Source organism: Bubalus kerabau, chromosome 14 (assembly GCF_029407905.1).
Source record: "Bubalus kerabau isolate K-KA32 ecotype Philippines breed swamp buffalo chromosome 14, PCC_UOA_SB_1v2, whole genome shotgun sequence".
NCBI classification, from domain to species: domain Eukaryota; kingdom Metazoa; phylum Chordata; class Mammalia; order Artiodactyla; family Bovidae; genus Bubalus; species Bubalus kerabau.
This window is the reverse complement of record NC_073637.1, coordinates 33,678,927-33,697,742: the sequence shown is the minus strand read 5'-3', so window position 1 is coordinate 33,697,742 and position 18,816 is coordinate 33,678,927. Positions and strand designations below refer to the sequence as shown.

At 39.2% G+C, this 18,816-nt stretch overlaps 2 protein-coding genes across 4 annotated transcripts in view; one reads left to right on the top strand and one right to left on the bottom strand.

Moving 5' to 3' along the window:
• Nucleotides 1-18,816, bottom strand: part of PREX2 (phosphatidylinositol-3,4,5-trisphosphate dependent Rac exchange factor 2) — a 787,616-nt gene that overhangs the window by 709,397 nt on the left and 59,403 nt on the right. The window lies entirely within an intron of this gene.
• The window catches only part of CPA6 (carboxypeptidase A6), a 309,103-nt gene that overhangs the window by 253,618 nt on the left and 36,669 nt on the right, over nt 1-18,816 (top strand). Inside the window, exons 8-9 of the mRNA XM_055546193.1 lie at nt 4,266-4,376; nt 4,869-4,959. Coding sequence (XP_055402168.1) covers nt 4,266-4,376; nt 4,869-4,959 — 202 coding nt within the window. The remainder of the gene's footprint in view (nt 1-4,265; nt 4,377-4,868; nt 4,960-18,816) is intronic.

The following is an 18,816-nucleotide window of genomic DNA, read 5'->3' as shown; positions in this document are numbered from 1 at the left end:
TTATACACCATATTTACAAATTAAAGAATAAAAACCATATGATCATCTCAATAGAGCAGAAAAAGCTTTTGACAAAATTCAACAAGCATTTATGATAAAAGCTCTCCAGAAAGTGGGCCTAAAGGGAACCTACATCAGCAAAATAAAGGCCATATATGACAAACTCACAGCAAACCTTATTCTCAATGGTGAAAAGCTGAAAGCATTTACTCTAAGATCAGCAACAAGCAAGGAGCTCCACTCTCACCACTTTTACTCAACATAGTCTTGGAAGTTCTTGCCATCACAAGGAAAGAAAAAATAAATAATAGAAATCCAAATTGGAAAGAAAAAAAAAATAGGAATCCAAATTGGAAAGAAGAAGAAGTTATCTTTGCAGATAGCACGATATTATACATAGGAAATCCTAACGATGCCATCAGAAAACTACTAGGGCTAATTAATGAATTTAGTAAAGTCTCAGGATACAAAATTAATATACAGAAATATCTTGCATTCCTATACACTATCAATGAAAGATCAGAAAGAGAAATTCAGGAAACAATCCCATTTACCATTGAAACAAAAAGAATAAAATACCTAGGAATAAAGAACAAAATACCTAGGAATAAACCTACCTAAGGAGGCAAAAGACCTGTACATAGAAAACACGGATGAAAGAAATCAAAGATGACATGAACTGATGGAGAAATATACCATGTTCTTGGAGTGGAAGAATATTGTGAAAATGACCACTACCCAAAGTTATCTACAGATTCAATGCAATCCCTATCAAATAACCAATGGCATTTTTCACAGAACTAAAACAAAAAAAATTTACAATTAGTATGGAAACACAGAAGTCTCCAAATAGCCAAACGAGTCTTAAGACAAATGGAGCTGGAGAAATCAGGCTCCCTGACTTCAGACTAGACTACAAAGCTACAGTAATCAAGGGAGTATAGTACTGGCACAAAAATAGAAATACAGATCAACAACATGATAGAAAGCCCAGAGATAAACTCACACACCTGTGGCCACCTAATCTATGACAAAGGAGGCAAGAATATACAAGGGAGAAAACACAATGGCTTCGATAAGTGGTGCTGGGAAAACTAGAAAGCTACATGTAAAAGAATGGAATCAGAACACTCCCTACCACCATGTTCTTTACTGTTTTAGTCCCTCAGTCCTGTCTGACTCTCTGTGACCCCATGGACTGTAGCGTGCCAGGTTCCTCTGTCCATGGGATTTCCCAGGCAAGAATGTGGAGTGGGTTGCCATTTCCTTCTCCAGGGGCTCTTCCCAGCCCAAAGATCAAATGCACGTCTCCTACTTGGCAGGCAAATTCTTTATCACTGAGCCACATGAAATGCCTCCCTAATACCATACACAGAAATAAATTCAAAATGGATTAAAGCCTTGAATGTAAGGCCAGATGCTATAAAACCCATAGAGAAAAACATAGGCAGAACACTTTTTGACATAAATCACAGCAAGATCTTTTTTGACCCACCTCCTACAGTAAGAAAAACAAAAATTAACGAATGGGACCTAATTAAACTTAAAAGCTTTTGCACAGCAAAGGAAACCATAAACAAGATGAAAATACAATCCTCAGAATGGGAGAAAATATTTGCAAACAAAGCAAATGACAAAGGATTAATCTCATAAATATACAAGCAGTTCATGCAACTATATATTAAAAAAACAACCCAAATGAAAGATGGGCAGAAGATCTAGATACCCATTAACTTTTTTTCATTGAAAGCTTAACAAAACCAAGGGTTGGCAAGTTGTAGAGCAATGGGAATTCTCATTACTGATAATGAAAATATTTACTGATTTAGACATAAAATGGCAACATTTAGTAAAGTGCAAGGCACAGAAATCCATGACCCAGCAAGGTATTCCTAGATTTATATAATAAAGAAACTTTCACACATGTCTAGGAAAAATGTTCAGGAATGTTCACCGCCAATCTTGTAACACTGAAATATCAGAAACAACATAACCATCCATCAACAAAATAAGGGATAGATATAGTGTGCATTTACCTTTATAAATGCCTCTATATACCTTTATAGATATAGTGTGCATTCCATTTATAATGGAATTCCATATAATAGTTAAAAATGAATAAATCATCAACTTAATAAGTGTCAAAATATAACATTGGAGAGAAAAGCAAACTGAAGATTGCCATATCATGATCTCATTTGCATGAAATTTCAAAGCATACTCATATTATATATTGTTCATGAATCCACATATATGTACTAAATTAGAAAATCATGCACAGAAATGATAATGGCAAATTGAGGACACTTATTGAAGGAGGGGAGGAAAACGGGATCTGAGAGTGATAAAAAAAAGGGGGGGGGAGCTCTAGTTTAACCTATAATGTCTTGATATTCTTTTAAAAAGATTTGATAAATACAACAAGATGCAGTGGATGTAATTTCTTCTCTGTATTTTTTATATTTGTTTAAAACATATTGTGATTTTTTAAAAGGAAGTTAGTGATATTTTCTCCAATACAAAAGCATGGCAGTCAATTGCATTGGAGGAGGAGAAGGCAGAATAAAATGAGAAGGTCCAAATGCAAGTCTCCAGAATAATCTAGTGCTTAATGTGCTAACATGTAGCACATTTTCTGTGTTTGGAAGAGGTGAGACTTCCCCACTTTGGACTGAGATGAATGAGTCATGGATCCCAGTGCTATGAGAGAAGGGAGAGAAATTACAACTTTTCCTATCTCTTCATTCCTGCCTTGCTGCTCCAAATTCCTTTCCTTCCATCTCTTCTTCCTCTCTCGAGTGGCATGGAAAACCACAAACCTCTAACATTAAGGGAGAAAAGATAGCTAATCGTATAACTGTCTCTGGCATCCCACCAGCAGACTTCCTCCAGGCTTTGGGGGACCTCCTTTTATTAGAGGAAAACAAAATTCCAGGGTATGTACAATTGATCACATACCAGGAACTTTCCTCTAGTTTGAGACATTGGACTGTTAATAGAAATTCAAGCACATATGAAAGTTCTACCGAAGTTATTTGGCCAGCAAATTATTGAGTCTTAAAGGAGAACAAAAGAGAATTGTATTAACAATGTTTATCGACTTGTATTAATTTATAAGTATTAAAATTATAGTTAATAAAATAGTATTTAACTCATTTCTTATGTTCTTGAATATATTCCTATATTTTCAGTATTATTTCTAATATAGTGATACTTTCTCAGATTGCATTATTGGATTGCTGCTCTCTATTAACAGAATTCTCACTGTATAAATACAGAATGCTGCTTATGATTGGTTCAGAAATTCTACATACCTGGATGTAAAAGAAAATTGAAACTTTTAAGTATTAAATTTTCCAAAGCAAGATATAATTTAAGAATTATTTGATTTTGAATTATTTTAATATGGTAAAATTCTAACAATCCAAATGGATATAAAATGAGAGGTGGTAATCTTTCCTATACATTGTCCCCCAGGCCCCCTCCCCCAAGGCAGCCATTGTTACAAATATCCTAAATGTTTGTCTAACTTTATAAATAGTACTTTATAAATATAGTACTTTATAAATAGACAAATATGCATCAAAAAGGATTTATTTTAAAAGTCCATTCCATAGGAATGGTATTTCAAAATGTTTATATTCTTAACTTGGCTTAGCATATTTAATGCTTTTCTATTTGAGGCCAAATCTTCAAGCCTGGCATCAGTCACACAGAAGCAAGATTTCAAAGGAACCATGATAAAGGTGACACAATAAATAATTGTCCATTAACTCTTTGTAGAAAAGTCAGGAAAGAACAGAGTGTCCATGCAGTAAGTTCCAAAACTTGAGTCTGCTACCAGTTACACATAAACAGTTAAGTGGCAGATATAACTATCCTGTGTTGTGATGTATCACGTAAGAATATCAAAATATTTAGGTAATTGTCCACAACTGAATGGAATCTTAAAAAGCACTGATAATACAAAATCATATCTAAATTGCTGCTTTCTTAATCATCCTAAACTTTAGCCAGATCTGAAATATTACAAGAGGCTGCCTGATTAATCTGTTTTGCACCCTTGCTAAAATGTTATCAGAAATAGTTTGAGACAGAAGTCTCAAGAAAGAACATGTGATGTCAAATTATAACTCACATTAGCTTGTTACTTTTCAACTCAATATATTTAGTATTGCCCATAGATATAAAATATTTCTCATATTATTTTTCGAGATCTTTATGTGGGATTGATTTGTAGGAAACATGTCACCTCTGTCTTTTAGGCTCTTCTAACATATAGGAGTGACCCAACCATGAGAAAAACGTTGAATCATCTGTATTTCTATATCATGCCTGTGTTTAACGTCGATGGATACCATTTTAGCTGGACCAATGTAAGTCACTTTGCCTATCCAACTGAAAAAAAACATGGAAAATTGTCCTAAAGCAGGAAGGATGCTTGGTGGGCAGCCAGCCTAGTACTTCCAGAGCTATGAAAGATTTCCACTCCCTTCCCTAGCACAGCATCAACCTTCTGATTTTGTTTATATATGTTTGTCTTTTGCATAAGATTTCATGTTTAAAGAAAGATGTCTCCTTACAAATAAATTATGAAAAGTCACTTGTCTAGTCCAGCTTATTGAATTTTGCCTGTGAAGAAATGAGGCCAAGAGAAACTAAGAGAGAAGTCTGTGGCAGGAATTGGAGCATGAACCTGGGTGTCCAACACTCATCTTGTCCTCTTCTCACTCCATGGACTTGTTTATTCCTGGAGGAAATCCCCCACCCCTCACTGCTGTGATTCATTCACTGAAGAACTACTAAAATGCATGGGCAAAACCTCTTAAGTGTTTATTCTGCACCTCTTTTCTTTTAATTACATCTAGGATCGATTTTGGAGAAAAACAAGGTCAAGGAACTCAAAGTTTCGCTGCCGTGGAGTGGATGCCAATCGAAACTGGAGGGTGAAATGGTGCGGTATGTTGGGGACTAATTGGGATCTGGATTCAGAGGTATCCATTGCGTTCACTCTCAAAAATGATGAGCCCATTAGGGCTCCGATGTAACGTTGATGTCTTTGTGTATGTGAAAACCTCCTATGTTATGCACTGTAGCTGTAATTCACAAAAGAAAATCAAAGCATTTTCATAAAGGATTCAAATCTGGCAACCTCATCCTGAAAATTGAAAATTTAAACACAGACATAAAAGCAGAAAACTAAGGGATATTTGTCATTCAGAAACTAAAACAGGAAATGTGGTTTGTGGTATAAATCCAGTTATCGTAATTTATCCTTTCACTGAGAGTAACGCTGATCCTGTCTTCATCTGTCTATGGTAATCACAGCTGCCAAATTCTTGTCTAGAATCTACCAACCTGCCAATCATACACTGATTGGGCACTCATTTGGCAAATATATTTTCACTACATTCCATGTTTCATGACAGTAACCTTTTAAATAAGGAGAGGATGTCATTTTAAGAAAGGAAACTCTTGTGGCAAAATAAAGAAGCAGGTAGACAGCAAAAGAGAGAAACAGAAAATTAGCCACAGCTAGTGTAGAAGAGGCAAAACTTGACCTCGTCCCATCTTGGGTTTTCAGCTGGGGCTCTTAAACAGAAAGACAGATTAACAAGGAAAAACAGCTTATTAATGGGCTCTGCACAGGATACATAGGAGAAAGCTCATGAAAAGTAACTCCAAGTGGCAACTTAGAACACCAACTTATACAGAGTCTTCAACGAAGAGCAATAAACTTGTAGAGAAACAATAGGACAAAGGAAAACAGTTTTAAGTTTCCAAGGGCTGCCAACTGTGGGAAATAATTATATGAGAAGAAACTCAAGCAGGAAGGTTTGTTTGCAGATTCCTCTGGTGTTGTCTCTGGGCTAAAGGTCTGTCTCCAGTAGGAGAATTTATATCCTGTCTTTAGGCAGAAAAGGGGAAAGTGAACAGAACTTCTGCCTTTGCTGCTGCTCAATTGCCTTGGACTCAAATTAATTTTTATGTCAAAGAGGCATATTTGGGGGCAAGCGACATATTCTGGTTTACTTTGCTAGGTATCCTAGTTGGCAACAGCGGGGAGGGAAACAAGTGTAAGCCACATGCAGCTGTAAAGAGCTACCCTTTCTCAGAGTCCTTCCCTAGTGCCCTCAAAATACAGACCAGAGCGTTGTGCAATAGCATGTCTCACGAGAGTCTCTTAGCAATGAAGCTCATCACAGTCTTTCCTTCTGTGAGGCTTTGGTTCGGTACCAGATGCCACTCCTCCCATCTCCACCAGCATCAGGCAGGATAACTGGGTGTGCTTGAGACTCCTTCCATAGAACATTCTTTAATCCATTAGGACTGGCAAATCAGAATATGGTAAAGCAGAAAGAATATGGTTTAGAATATCACAGATAGATGGCTTCCCTGGTGGCTCAGACAGTAAAGAGTTTGCCTGCAATGCAGGAGACCCGAGTTTGATCCCTGGGTCAGGAAGATCCCCTGGAGAAGGAAATGGCTGGGATTCTTGCCTGGGAAATCCCATGGACAGAGGAGCCTGGCAGGGGTTGCAGTCCATGGGGTTGCAAAGAGTTGATAGACTGAGCGACTAAATACCTTCACTTCACTTTCACGATTTCATTCTACTCTTGTTAGCAGATTGATTTGGGTGATTTTCTCCAATCTACCAAATTAGTAATAATAATAACACCCACCTCATTGGGTTCTTAAGGGAATTAAAGGACTTAACATATGTTTAAAGATGATTCGGTCCTAGCTCCAAACGGGTTGACATCTCAGTGACCCAACCATTCTTCCCCACCTTCCAGAACACTCAGTTCACCTCAGCCTCAGGTCAGTTGTTTGTAAAACTACCTCTTTCCTTCAGGGGAGTGTTGTGGTGATGAGCCATGAAATAAGCTTTAAAGTATTTGCACTTATGAGAGAAAGAAAAGCATTACATAAATACTATACAGTGGGGACTTCTCTGGTAATCCAGTGGTTAAGACTTTGCCTTCCAATATGTGTTCAATTCCTAGTCAGGGAGCTAAGACCCCATATGCCTCACAGCCAAAAAACAAAAACATAAAACAGAAACAATATTATAACAAATTCAATAGACACCAAAAAAATCTTTTAAAAAAACACTATAAAGTGATACTATTGATGCCTATTTAGATTTTTTTTTCTTCAACCTGGACTGAGAAAGCAAACTTATTCGTATTAACTCCCTGAGATCACTAACTTTTAAAAATTCCCTTTTTTCCATCTCTCAGATGGGAACTTTTTGCAAGCTCATAATTATGTGTGCTGTTTCAGTAGCTGCCAGGTGCCCGCATCCATAGGTATGGCCAAGATGCCCACAATCACCTGAGTGAGCATCCAGGATAGTAACTGAGTCAAGTCACACTAGCAGGCCAGCCAGCTCTGCAGTGTAAAACTAGACTCTTGATTATATCCAATTACAAAGAAGCGGCTCGCTCCCCTGTGCTTCCTCCTTTCTCCAGACTGTTTCCTTCAGCCATGCACCTTCTCTGATTCCTTAGTTCCAAACTACAGTCCCAGCTGGAATTCCTTTGATTCTCTCCATGTTTGAATCATTCTGATTCTTCCCATGAGTTGGCACTCACGATGTGCAGGGGATTTTGTCAAATGTCAGTGGCAAAATGACCCTGGTGGACCATTGTAGGTGATGCAGGAATGCAGGTGTGGCTGGACCTTTCTCCCCACCAAGGTCTCTCAAGTGGATTCAGCTGATCTGACCGGCAGGCAGCTGTGGCTTCCTCCCTCACAGCATCTAATCCATCTGCTTCACTGAGGGAACCAGGATCAAGGGCATCCTGGTACCTGAAATCAAATCCTAAGTGAACCTCCAAATAAATATCTATAATGTAGAAAAGCCCAAGACCAGTGAAAACACTCTAGAGTCAACACTGAACTGACAAAAACCAGTATTTCTTTCTCTGAAATTAGTGAGTCTAAGACTTAAAAAGATGAGAACATGAAACTATGGTTTTATCATGAAAAAAAAATCTGTGGACATGCAAATAACAGTCTGAATACAATGTGGAAAATACAGCTTAGAGCATATACATGGAAATAGGTATACCTGTCCAATACTTGGGCTTCCCTGGCGGCTCAAATGGTAAAGAATCTCCCTGCAATACAGGAGAGCCAGGTTCAATCCCTGGATCAGGAAGATCCCCTGGAGAAAGGAATGGCTACCCATTCCAGTATTCTTGCCTGCAGAATTTCATGCACAGAGGAGTCCATGTGTGGCAAAGAGTCAGACATGACTGAGTGACTAGTACTTTCACTTCCAATACTTTAGAGCACCCCCCAGGGGCTTTCAGGCTATAAAATAAATATCACTCTTCTGGAAGTCCAGCAGAGGGACTTAACAAGGCAGAGTAGTGTAGGAACCAAGAATAAATTTCATTCATTCATTTGCCAAAGTTAACTGAGCACATACACTCTCTTAGATATTGTGTTGTTGTTTTTTCCTTCCTCTATGCACTCTTTTTTAGAGAATACTGTGAGTACATAATTTTCCAAATTGCAATAAATCCAGGAGAAAACCAAAGGGTTTGGATGAATCCCATACTAAGCTTTAATCTGTGAATAATTCAAGTGTTGCCTAAATTTAAATTACTATTAGGACAACCTACAGATGGGAGAACATGTTTGCAAATCATATATCTGATTAGGAACTCAGAATATTAAAAGAACTCTTACAAGTCAACAATAAAAAGATGACCAAATTTTAAACACACAAATTATTTGGGAACAGACATTTCTCCAAAGAAGATATACAAATTGGAATAAGCACATAAAAAAATGCTCAACATCATTAGCCATAAGGAAAATGCACACCTAGGTACCACTTCACACCCATTAAAATGGCTAAACAACCCTCAAAATGGGAGAAGATATTTTAAAATGACACAACTGAAAAAGGATTAATCTCCATAATATACAACCAGCTCTTGTAACTCAATATCAAAGAAACAAACAAACAAAAAAAAAAAAACCCCAATCAAAAAATGAGCAAAAGACCTAAACAGATACTTCACCAGAAAAGACATACAGGTGGCCAACAAACACATGAAAATATGCTCAACATCACTAATTAGTAGAGAAATGCAAATTAAAACTACAATGAGGTATCACCTCACACCAATCACAATGGCCATCATCAAAAAATCTACAAATAATAAATGCTGGAAAGGGTGTGGACAAAAGGGAACCTTCATGTACTGTTGGTGGGAATGTAAATTGATACAGCCACTATGGAGAAGAGTGAAGAAGGGAATGGCAACCCACTCCAGTATTCTTGCCTAGAGAATCCCATGGGCAGAGGAGCTTGGCAACCCCAGTCCATGGGGTCGCAAAGAGTCGGACACAACTGAAGCGACTTATCACCCATGGAGAACAGTACAAAGGTTCCTTAAAAAACTAAAAACAGAACTACCATATGACCCAGAAATCCCATTTCTGGGCATTTACCCTGAAAAAATCATTGTTCAAAAATACACATGTACCCCATCAACAGGTGAATGGATAAAGAAGATTTTTCATATATATATATGCATGTGTGTGTATATATATGTGGAAAATTCTGAAAGAGATGGGAATACCAGACCACCTGACCTGCCTCCTGAGAAACCTATAAGCAGGTCAGGAAGCAACAGTTAGAACTGGACATGGAACAACAGACTGGTTCCAAATAGGAAAAGGAGTACATCAAGGCTGTATATTGTCACCCTGCTTGTTTAACTTATATGCAGACTACATCATGAGAAACACTGGGCTGGAAGAAGCACAAGCTGGAATCAAGATTGCCGGGAGAAATATCAATAACCTCAGATATGCAGATGACACCACCCTTATGGCAGAAAGTAAAGAGGAACTAAAAAGCCTGTTGATGAAAGTGAAAGTGGAGAGGAAAAAAGTTGGCTTAAAGCTCAACATTCAGAAAACGAAGATCATGGCATCTGGTCCCATCACTTCATAGGAAATAGATGGGGAAACAGTAGAAACAGTGACAGACTTTATTTTGGGGGGCTCCAAAATCACTGCAGATGGTGACTGCAGCCATGAAATTAAAAGACGCTTACTCCTTGGAAGGAAAGTTATGACCAACCTAGACAGCATATTCAAAAGCAGAGACATTACTTTGCCAGCAAAGGTCCGTCTATTCAAGGCTATGGTTTTTCCAGTAGTCATGTATGGATGTGAGAGTTGGACTGTGGAGAAAGCTGAGTGCCGAAGGATTGATGCTTTTGAACTGTGGTGTTGGAGAAGACTCTTGAGAGTCCCTTGGACTGCAAGGAGATCCAACCAGTCCATCCTAAAGGAGATCAGTCCTGAGTGTTCATTGGAAGGACTGATGCTGAGGCTGAAATTCCAGTACTTTAGCCACCTCATGCGAAGAGTTTTCTCATTGGAAAAGACCCTGATGCTGGGAGGGATTGGGGGCAGGAGGAGAAGGGGACGCCAGAGGATGAGATGGCTGGATGGCACCACCGACTCAATGGACATGAGTTTGGGTAAACTCCGGGAGTTGGTGATGGACAGGGAGGCCTAGCGTGCTGCAATTCATGGGGTCACAAAGAGTTGGACACAGCTGAGCAACTGAACTGAAATATATATATATATGATAGAATATTACTCAGCCATAAAAAGGAATGAAATTGAGTGATTTGTAGTGATGTGGATGGACCTAGAGTCTGTCATACAAAGTCAGTCAGAAAGAGAAAAATAAATATTGTATATTAATGTATATGTATAGAATCTAGAAAAATGGTACGGATGAAACTATTTTCAAGGCAGACATGGAGAACAGTCATGTGAATACAAGGTGGGAAGGGGAGGGTGGAACAAACTGGAAGAGTAGGCGTGACATATATACACTACTATGTGTAAAATAGGTAACTAGTGGGAAGCTGCTATATAGCACAGGGAGCTCAGCTTGGTGCTCTGTGATGACTTAGAGGGGTGGGATGGGAGTATGGGCGGGAGGCTCAAGAAGGAAGGAATATATGTATACATATAGCTGCCTTGCAGTATATATATGTATTCATATATTCACATTGTTGTATACCAGAAACTAATACAACATTGTTAAGCAAATATACTTCTTTTTTTTTAAGATGGCTATAATACAAAAAAAAAAAGTATAGCAAGTATTAGTGAGGGTATGGAAAAACTGGAACTCAATACTTGATGGTGGGAATGTAAATGATGTGGCCACTTTGGAAAAAATGTTTTAATAGTTTCTCAAAAGTTAAACAAAGAGTAGCCATATGGCCTAGCAATTCTGCTCCTAGGTATATACCCATGAGAAATGAAAACACACATCCATAAAATAACTCATACGTGAATGCTACATGAAATAAACTAGTTATGAAATAAAAAATATTGTATGATTCCATTTATATATATAAATGTCCAGAATAGACAAACCCATAGACAGAGAGTAGATAAGTGGTTGCCAAGGGTGAGGGAGATGGGGTAGTGACTGTAATGGGTAAGGGTTTTGGGGGGAGATGATGAAAATGTTTTTTAATTAGATAGTGGTAATGATAATGAATATACTAAAATTCATTTAACTGTATACTTCAAAAGAGTGGATTTTATGGGATGTAATTATAGCTCAATAAAACTGTTACAGTTAAACTGTTAAAGAATTTTAACTATCATTTAGGATGAAATTAGGCATTTACTAAAACATAACTACTCTTTGTAGCAGACTCCATTACCTAATATTGTAAATTACATGTCATATGGAGAAAAACCACATTTTGTAGGAGCCAATCACATATGCACCTCTCCACATATGCCCTTCTCCTCCCAACACTCCCTCACTCTATCAAAATAAGAGGGGTATGTTTTGACAGGGCAAATATTTTGACAGATCACCTGAGATGAAAAGGGAAACTGCCACTTAGTGGTTGTTCCCAGCCAATGCCTGGGAAAGTACAAGAGAAGGTCACTGGGTGACTTTCTGGGAATTTCTGCAGCTGAAGGGCTTTAGTTTTTAGAGAGCTGTTCTAGCTGAGAACCCGGGTTGCACTGCTACCAAGACATAGGAAACTTCAAAGGACTGGGGCAAGGAGAGGGAAAGAAAGGCAATGTTGCTAGGATATCTAGAAAGGGGTTTGGAATCCCAAGATATCTAATGAGGATTTTAATTAAATTTTGCTGTGAAGAATATAAATTGTCTTCAGTATGTATTCCATAACCACCACCATTGTTCAGATTCAGCACCATCTACTTCACTTACTAAGGCTTTGCGGAACTGGGTCTGCTGTTTGGGGCTATGAGCAAGTGCTGAGTCTGCCCTCCAGGTAAGCTCAGGGAGAGACTGCTGCTAAGTTGCTTCAGTTGTGTCCGACTCTGTGCGACCCCATAGACGGCAGCCCACCAGGCTCCCCCGTCCCTGGGATTCTCCAGGCAAGAACACTGGAGTGGGTTGCCATTTCCTTCTCCAATGCATGAAAGTGAAAAGTGAAAGTGAAGTCGCTCAGTCTTGTCCGACCCTCAGCGACCCCATGGACTGCAGCCTACCAGGCTCCTCCATCCATGGGATTTTCCAGGCAAGAGTACTGGAGTGGGGTGCCATTGCCTTCTCCAAGGGAGAGACTATTCCACATCAAATGTTTCAGAGGCATGGAACGCACAATAGGAGTCCAAGTGAATTTACATCATCAGAGATGTACAGACAAGAGTTAGATAATTCTGAGTGGAGAGTGATGGATTAAATGTCAACTAGGTGATCAAACTAGATCCTTGAGATTCCAGCCACCTCTGTTAATGGTGATTCTAATATGCTCTGTGTGCTATGTGCTAAGTCGCTTCATTTGTACCCGACTCTTTGTGACCTTAGGGACTATAGCCTGCCAGGCTCCTGTGTCCATGGGATTCTCCAGGCAAGGATACTGCATTGGCAGTCAGGTTCTTTACCACTAGCACTACTTGCTGCTGCTGCTGCTTAAGTCGCTTCAGTCGTGTCCGACTCTGTGCGACCCCATAGACGGCAGCCCACTAGGGTCCTCTGTCCCTTGGATTCTCCAGGCAAGAATACTGGGGTGGGTTGCCATTTCCTTCTCCAATGCATGAAAGTGAAAAGTGAAAGGGAAGTCACTCAGTCGTGCCCGACTCTTAGCGACCCCATGAACTGCAGCCTACCAGGCTCCTCTGTCCATGGGATTTTCCAGGCAACAGTACTGGAGTGGGGTGCCATTGCCTTCTCTGAGCACTACCTAGGTAAATCCAATTGATTTTTTAAAACTGGAGGATAATCACTTAACAATGTTGTGTTGGTTTCTGCCATACAATAATGCTAATCAGTCATACACACAAACACACATATATATCCCCTCCCTCTGGGGATATTAGACCATTCACTCACTAGATCATTCAAAATGACCTAAATCAAATCCCTTGCAATTATACAGTAGAAGTGACAAATAGATTCAAGGGATTAGATCTGATCGAGTGCCTGAAGAACTATAGCCAGAGGTTCATGATATTGTATAGGAGACAGTGATCAAAACCACACACCCCCAAAAATGCAAAAAGGCAAAATGGTTGTCTGAGGAGGCCTTACAAATAGCTGATAAAAGGAGAGAAGCTAAAGGCAAAGGAGAAAAGGAAAGATACACCCATTTGAATGCAGAGTTCCAAAGAACAGCAAGAAGAGATAAGACAGCCTTCCTCAGTGATCAGTGCAAAGAAATAGAGGAAAACAATAGAATGGGAAAGACTAGAGATCTCATCAAGAAAATTAGAGATACCAAGGGAACATTTCATGCAAAAATGGGCACAATAAACGACAGAAATGGTATAAACCTAACAGAAACAGAAGATATTAAGAAGAGGTGGCAAGAATACACAGAAGAACTATACAAAAAAGATCTTCATGACCCGATAACCACGATGGTGTGATCATTCACCTAGAGCCAGACATCCTGGAATGCAAAGTCAAGGGGACCTTAGGAAGCACCACTATGAACAAAGCTAGTGGAGGTGATGGAATTCCAGTTGAGCTATTTCAGATCCTAAAAGATGATGCTGTAAAAGTGCTGCACTCAATATGCCAGCAAATTTGGAAAACTCAGCAGTGGCCACAGGACTGGAAGTGGTCAGTTTTCATTCCAATCCCATAGAATAGCAGTGCCAAAGAATGTTAAACTACCACACAACTGCACTCATCTCACACTCTAGCAAAGTAACACTCAAAATTCCCCAAGCCAGGCTTCAACAGTGCATGAACCATGAACTTCCAGATGTTCAATCTGGATTTAGAAAAGGCAGAGGAACCAGAGATCAAATTGCAAACATCTGTTGGATCATCGAAACACCAAGAGAGTTCCATAAAAACATCTACTTCTGCTTTATTGATTATGCCAAAGCCTTTGACTGTGTAGATCACAACAAACTGTGGAAATTCTTCAAGAGATGGAAATACCAGACCACCTTACCTGCCTCCTGAGAAATCTGTATGGAGGTCAAGAAGCAACAGTTAGAACTGGACATGGAACAACAGACTGGTTCCAAATTGGGAAAGGAGTACATCAAGGCTGTATATTGTCACCCTGCTTATTTAACTTATATACAGAGTACATCATGTGACATGCTGTGCTGGATGAAGCACAAGCTGGAATCAAGATTGCCAATAGAAGTATCAATAACCTCAGATACACAGATGACACCACTCTTATGGCAGAAAGTGAAGAGGAACTAAAAATTTAGCCTCTTGATGAAAGTAAAAGAGGAGAGAGAAAAAGATGGCTTAAAACTCAACATTCAAAACACTAAGATCATGGCATCCGGTCCCATCACTTCATGGCAAATAGATAGGGAAACAATAGAAACAGTGAGAGACTTTATTTTCCTGGGCTCCAAAATCACTGTAGATGGTGACTGCAGCCATGAAATTAAAGGACACTTGCTCCTTGGAAAAAAAGCTATGACCAACCTAGGTATCATACTAAAAGTCAGAGACAGCAGTGTGCCAACAAAGGTCCATCTAGTCAAGGCTATGGTTTTTCCAGCAGTCCTGTATGGATGTGAGAGCTGGACTATAAAGAAAGCTGAACACTGAAGAATTGATGCTTTTGAACTGTGGTGTTGGAGAAGACTCTTGAGAGTCCCTTGGACTGCAAGGAGATCCAACCAGTCCATCCTAAAGGAGATCAGTCCTGAATACTCATTGGAAGGACTAAAGCTGAAGCTGAAGCTCCAATACTTTGGCCGCCTCATGCGAAGAACTGACTCATTGGAAAAGACCCTGATGCTGGGAGGGATTGGAGGCAGGAGAAGGGGACGACAGAGAATGAGATGGTTGGATGGCATCACCAACTCAATGGACATGAGTTTGAGCAAGCTCCAGGAGTTGGTGATGGACAGGGAAGCCTGGCACGCTACAGTCCATGGGGCTACAAAGAGTCGGAACCAACTGAGCGACTGAACTGAAATGAAACTCCCTCTGGAGCCTCCCTCCCACCCACCACCATCCCACCCCTCTATTTTGTCACAGAGCACTGGGTTGGGCTTCCCGGGTTATACAGCAGCTTCCCACTAACTACCTGTTTTACACATGGTGGTGTATATATGTCAGCGCTGCTCTCTCAGTTCCTGCCACCCGCTCCTTCCCCTGTTGTGTCCACAAGTCTGTTCTCTATGTCTGCATCTCTATTCCTGCCCTGAAAACAGGCTCATCAGTACCGTTTTTCTAGATTCCATATGTACATTAATATATATTTGTTTTTCACTTTCTGACTTACTTCACTCTGTATAACAGACTCTAGTTTCATCTACCTCCCTACAACTGACTCACATTCATTTCTTTGTATGGCTGAGTAATATTACATACACACACACATATATATACACCTAGCAATTCCATTACTGGGCATATACCCTGAGAAAACCATAATTTTAAAGGATATATGTATTTCAATGTTCACTGCAGCTGTTTACAATGGCCAGGACATGGAAGCATGGACATCTAGCATGGAACCTAGATGTCCATTGACAGATGAATGGATAAAGAGGTTGTGGTATGTATATAAATCTAATTTTAAATCAAAACAAATGTATTGAGCACCTTATTTCTTTCCAGGATAGAAGATCACAAAGCTAAACTGCAAATCCTCCTATTTCTAACACTTTAGGAAAATGCAAAAAAAACACTTCATTTTCTTCTGTCATAATTCAAACACATTTCCCAATAATCCACCACTAAAAAGAGCTATTTTATTTTACCTTTTGGCAAATTACTTGTAAATCCAGTTTTTCCTAATCCGGATACTGATTATATGTAAAACTCACTTCATCTCCCTATTTTATATTTCATGTTCTTTGTGCAAGGCACATCCAAAAATTAGTTTTTTGTAACAACAAATTAAATAACATTTGATATTGATTGCATGGGTGTACTGTACACAAAATGATATATTGTTTTATTTCTCTGATCATTCTTCTGAATAAATACGTAGGAATTAGAAGGTGGATGAAAATATCTTAGTTTATTTTTTAACATATTTTCCAACATCATGCTCAGATATCTTTGTTGAAGCTTTTGAAAATGACATCACAAAGTTTAGAAACCTTTTATGAAAAGCTCATCTTCAAAAATCAGTGAAGAAAGTAGCATGAAGTGAGGCACGATGGACGTTTCAGAATTACTCCCTTGGTTCCTGGGACACTGACCTCCTGATTTTTCATTTGGCACTGATTTTTTAGTCCAGTAATTTTATTGTACCTGTTTCAGCAGGTAAGCCTCCCATGCTGCTAAATCTTTAGGAGACTTCTAGTCTTGTGCTGGGCATGTGTGCTAAGCTGCTTCACTCGTTATCCTACTCTTTGCTACCCTAGGGACTGTAGCCCACCAGGCTACATGGGGTTCTCCAGAAAGAATACTGGAGTGGGTTGCCATGCCCTCCTCCAGGGGATCTTCCCGACCCAGATATCAAACTCAACATCTCCAGCATTGGCAAGCAGTTCTTTACCACTAGCACCACCTGGGAAGCCCATGCTGGGCATAAGAGTGAGGATTTTAAGGTTTTTATCAACTTATTCTTGTTCCCTTATGCTGGCTGCTCTTCAGCATTATTGGATTTCTGAGTTCACTAGAAACAAAGTATATCTCTCTGATCATTTTCCTCCAGCTGTTAGCATTTGCATTTGACAAGTCATGTAATTTTTTATTTTCATAAATTTCATGCATATCTAATCGCTTTGAATTTTTGGGTCCTCATTACTGTTTTTAACATGACATAAGCATTACTACATTATTAGCTTCCTTCTGGGTCACTAATGTTGTTATTTCCCTTGTTTTCAGATTCCTGTTTCCTTTCTGTCTATATGCTTATTTTTAATGAAAACTCCTTTTGAAGTAACTTTTCTATTACTAAAGCAATCTCTTTTGAATGCTATTCTTACATGAAGAAATAGGAAAACAATGATATTCTTTTTATCTACCACTTTTTATAATTGAAAAGCTGTGATGTGCTGAATAATGACATGAAGCACATGGGCAGTTACCTTGCCTTCACACCGTCTTCTTGAACAGCATTCCCCAAATTACACAAAACAGCAGCATTCTCCAGCCATAAAAAATCCTAGAGAACTGCAAAACCCTAGTGGTCCAGAAGGTATTAAGTGTCTCCCACAAATAACTATCTTAGTCTATCCAGGCTGCCATAGCCTAATACAGTTGACCCTTGAACATCATGGGGGTTAGGGGTGCCAACCCTTCACACAGCTGAATGTCCAGGAACAACATATAGTCTGCCCTCTTTATCTGCAGCTCCTCCACATCAAAGGTTCGGCAGCAGAGGATTCAACCAGCCAGGGATCATGGAGTGCTATGGACTTACTATTGAAAAAAATCTGTATATAAGTGAACCCATGCAATTCAAAACCTGTGTTGCTCAAGGGTCAACTGTACCAGAGATGAAGTGGCTTACAAAAAAACAAACATTTTATTTCTCACAGTTCTAAAGGACAGCAAGTGCAGGATCATGTTCCTAGCAGATCCATAGTTTACGAGGGCTTCCTGGTCCATAGGTAACAGCTTCTCTCTGGGTTTGCACTTGGTGGAAGGTTCTAGAGAGTTCTCTGGGTTCTCTTTGATAAGGTCACTATCCATCCATGAGTGCCCTACCCTCATAACCTTATTCTGTCCCAAAGGCCTCACCTCCTAACACTATCACATTGGGCATTGAGATTTCAACATATGAATTTGGGAGGGGGGAACCAAAAATATTTAAACCAGAGCAATAACTGATACTAATGATGGTAGTATTTTTTTATTCCTAGTTTTTTTAAGGAACCTCAATACTGTTCTCCATAGTGGCTGTATCAATTTACATTCCCACCAATAGTGCAAGATGGTTCCCTTTTCTCCACAACCTCTCCAGCGTGTACTGTTTGTTCATTTTTTGATGATGGCCAGTAGTATTTCTAAGTTGTAAGAAAAAAAAAAGACTTTATTTCACAACCTAAGAAAAAATACCAATTATATTTTATATAGTTGTCATCTCAGAAGTTATCAGATGAGTGACCAAATTCATTCATTCATTTATGTAACCACTATTTGCTGAGCTAATTACTGAGAGAACAGCAATAAACAAAGTCAAGTGTCATACATGCTATGAAGAAACAAATGCCAGGAAAGTAATAGAGAGTGACAGGGTGAGGGTGGGTTAACTGAATTAGGTGACATGGGGAAGATGATTTCATCTGATGAGACCTGAGAGTGAAGGAGGGCTGGAGAAAAAGCAGGTAGAGAGAAAAACAGTATAAAATCTTTGAGTCAGGAGCATCTTTTAAGGGAGA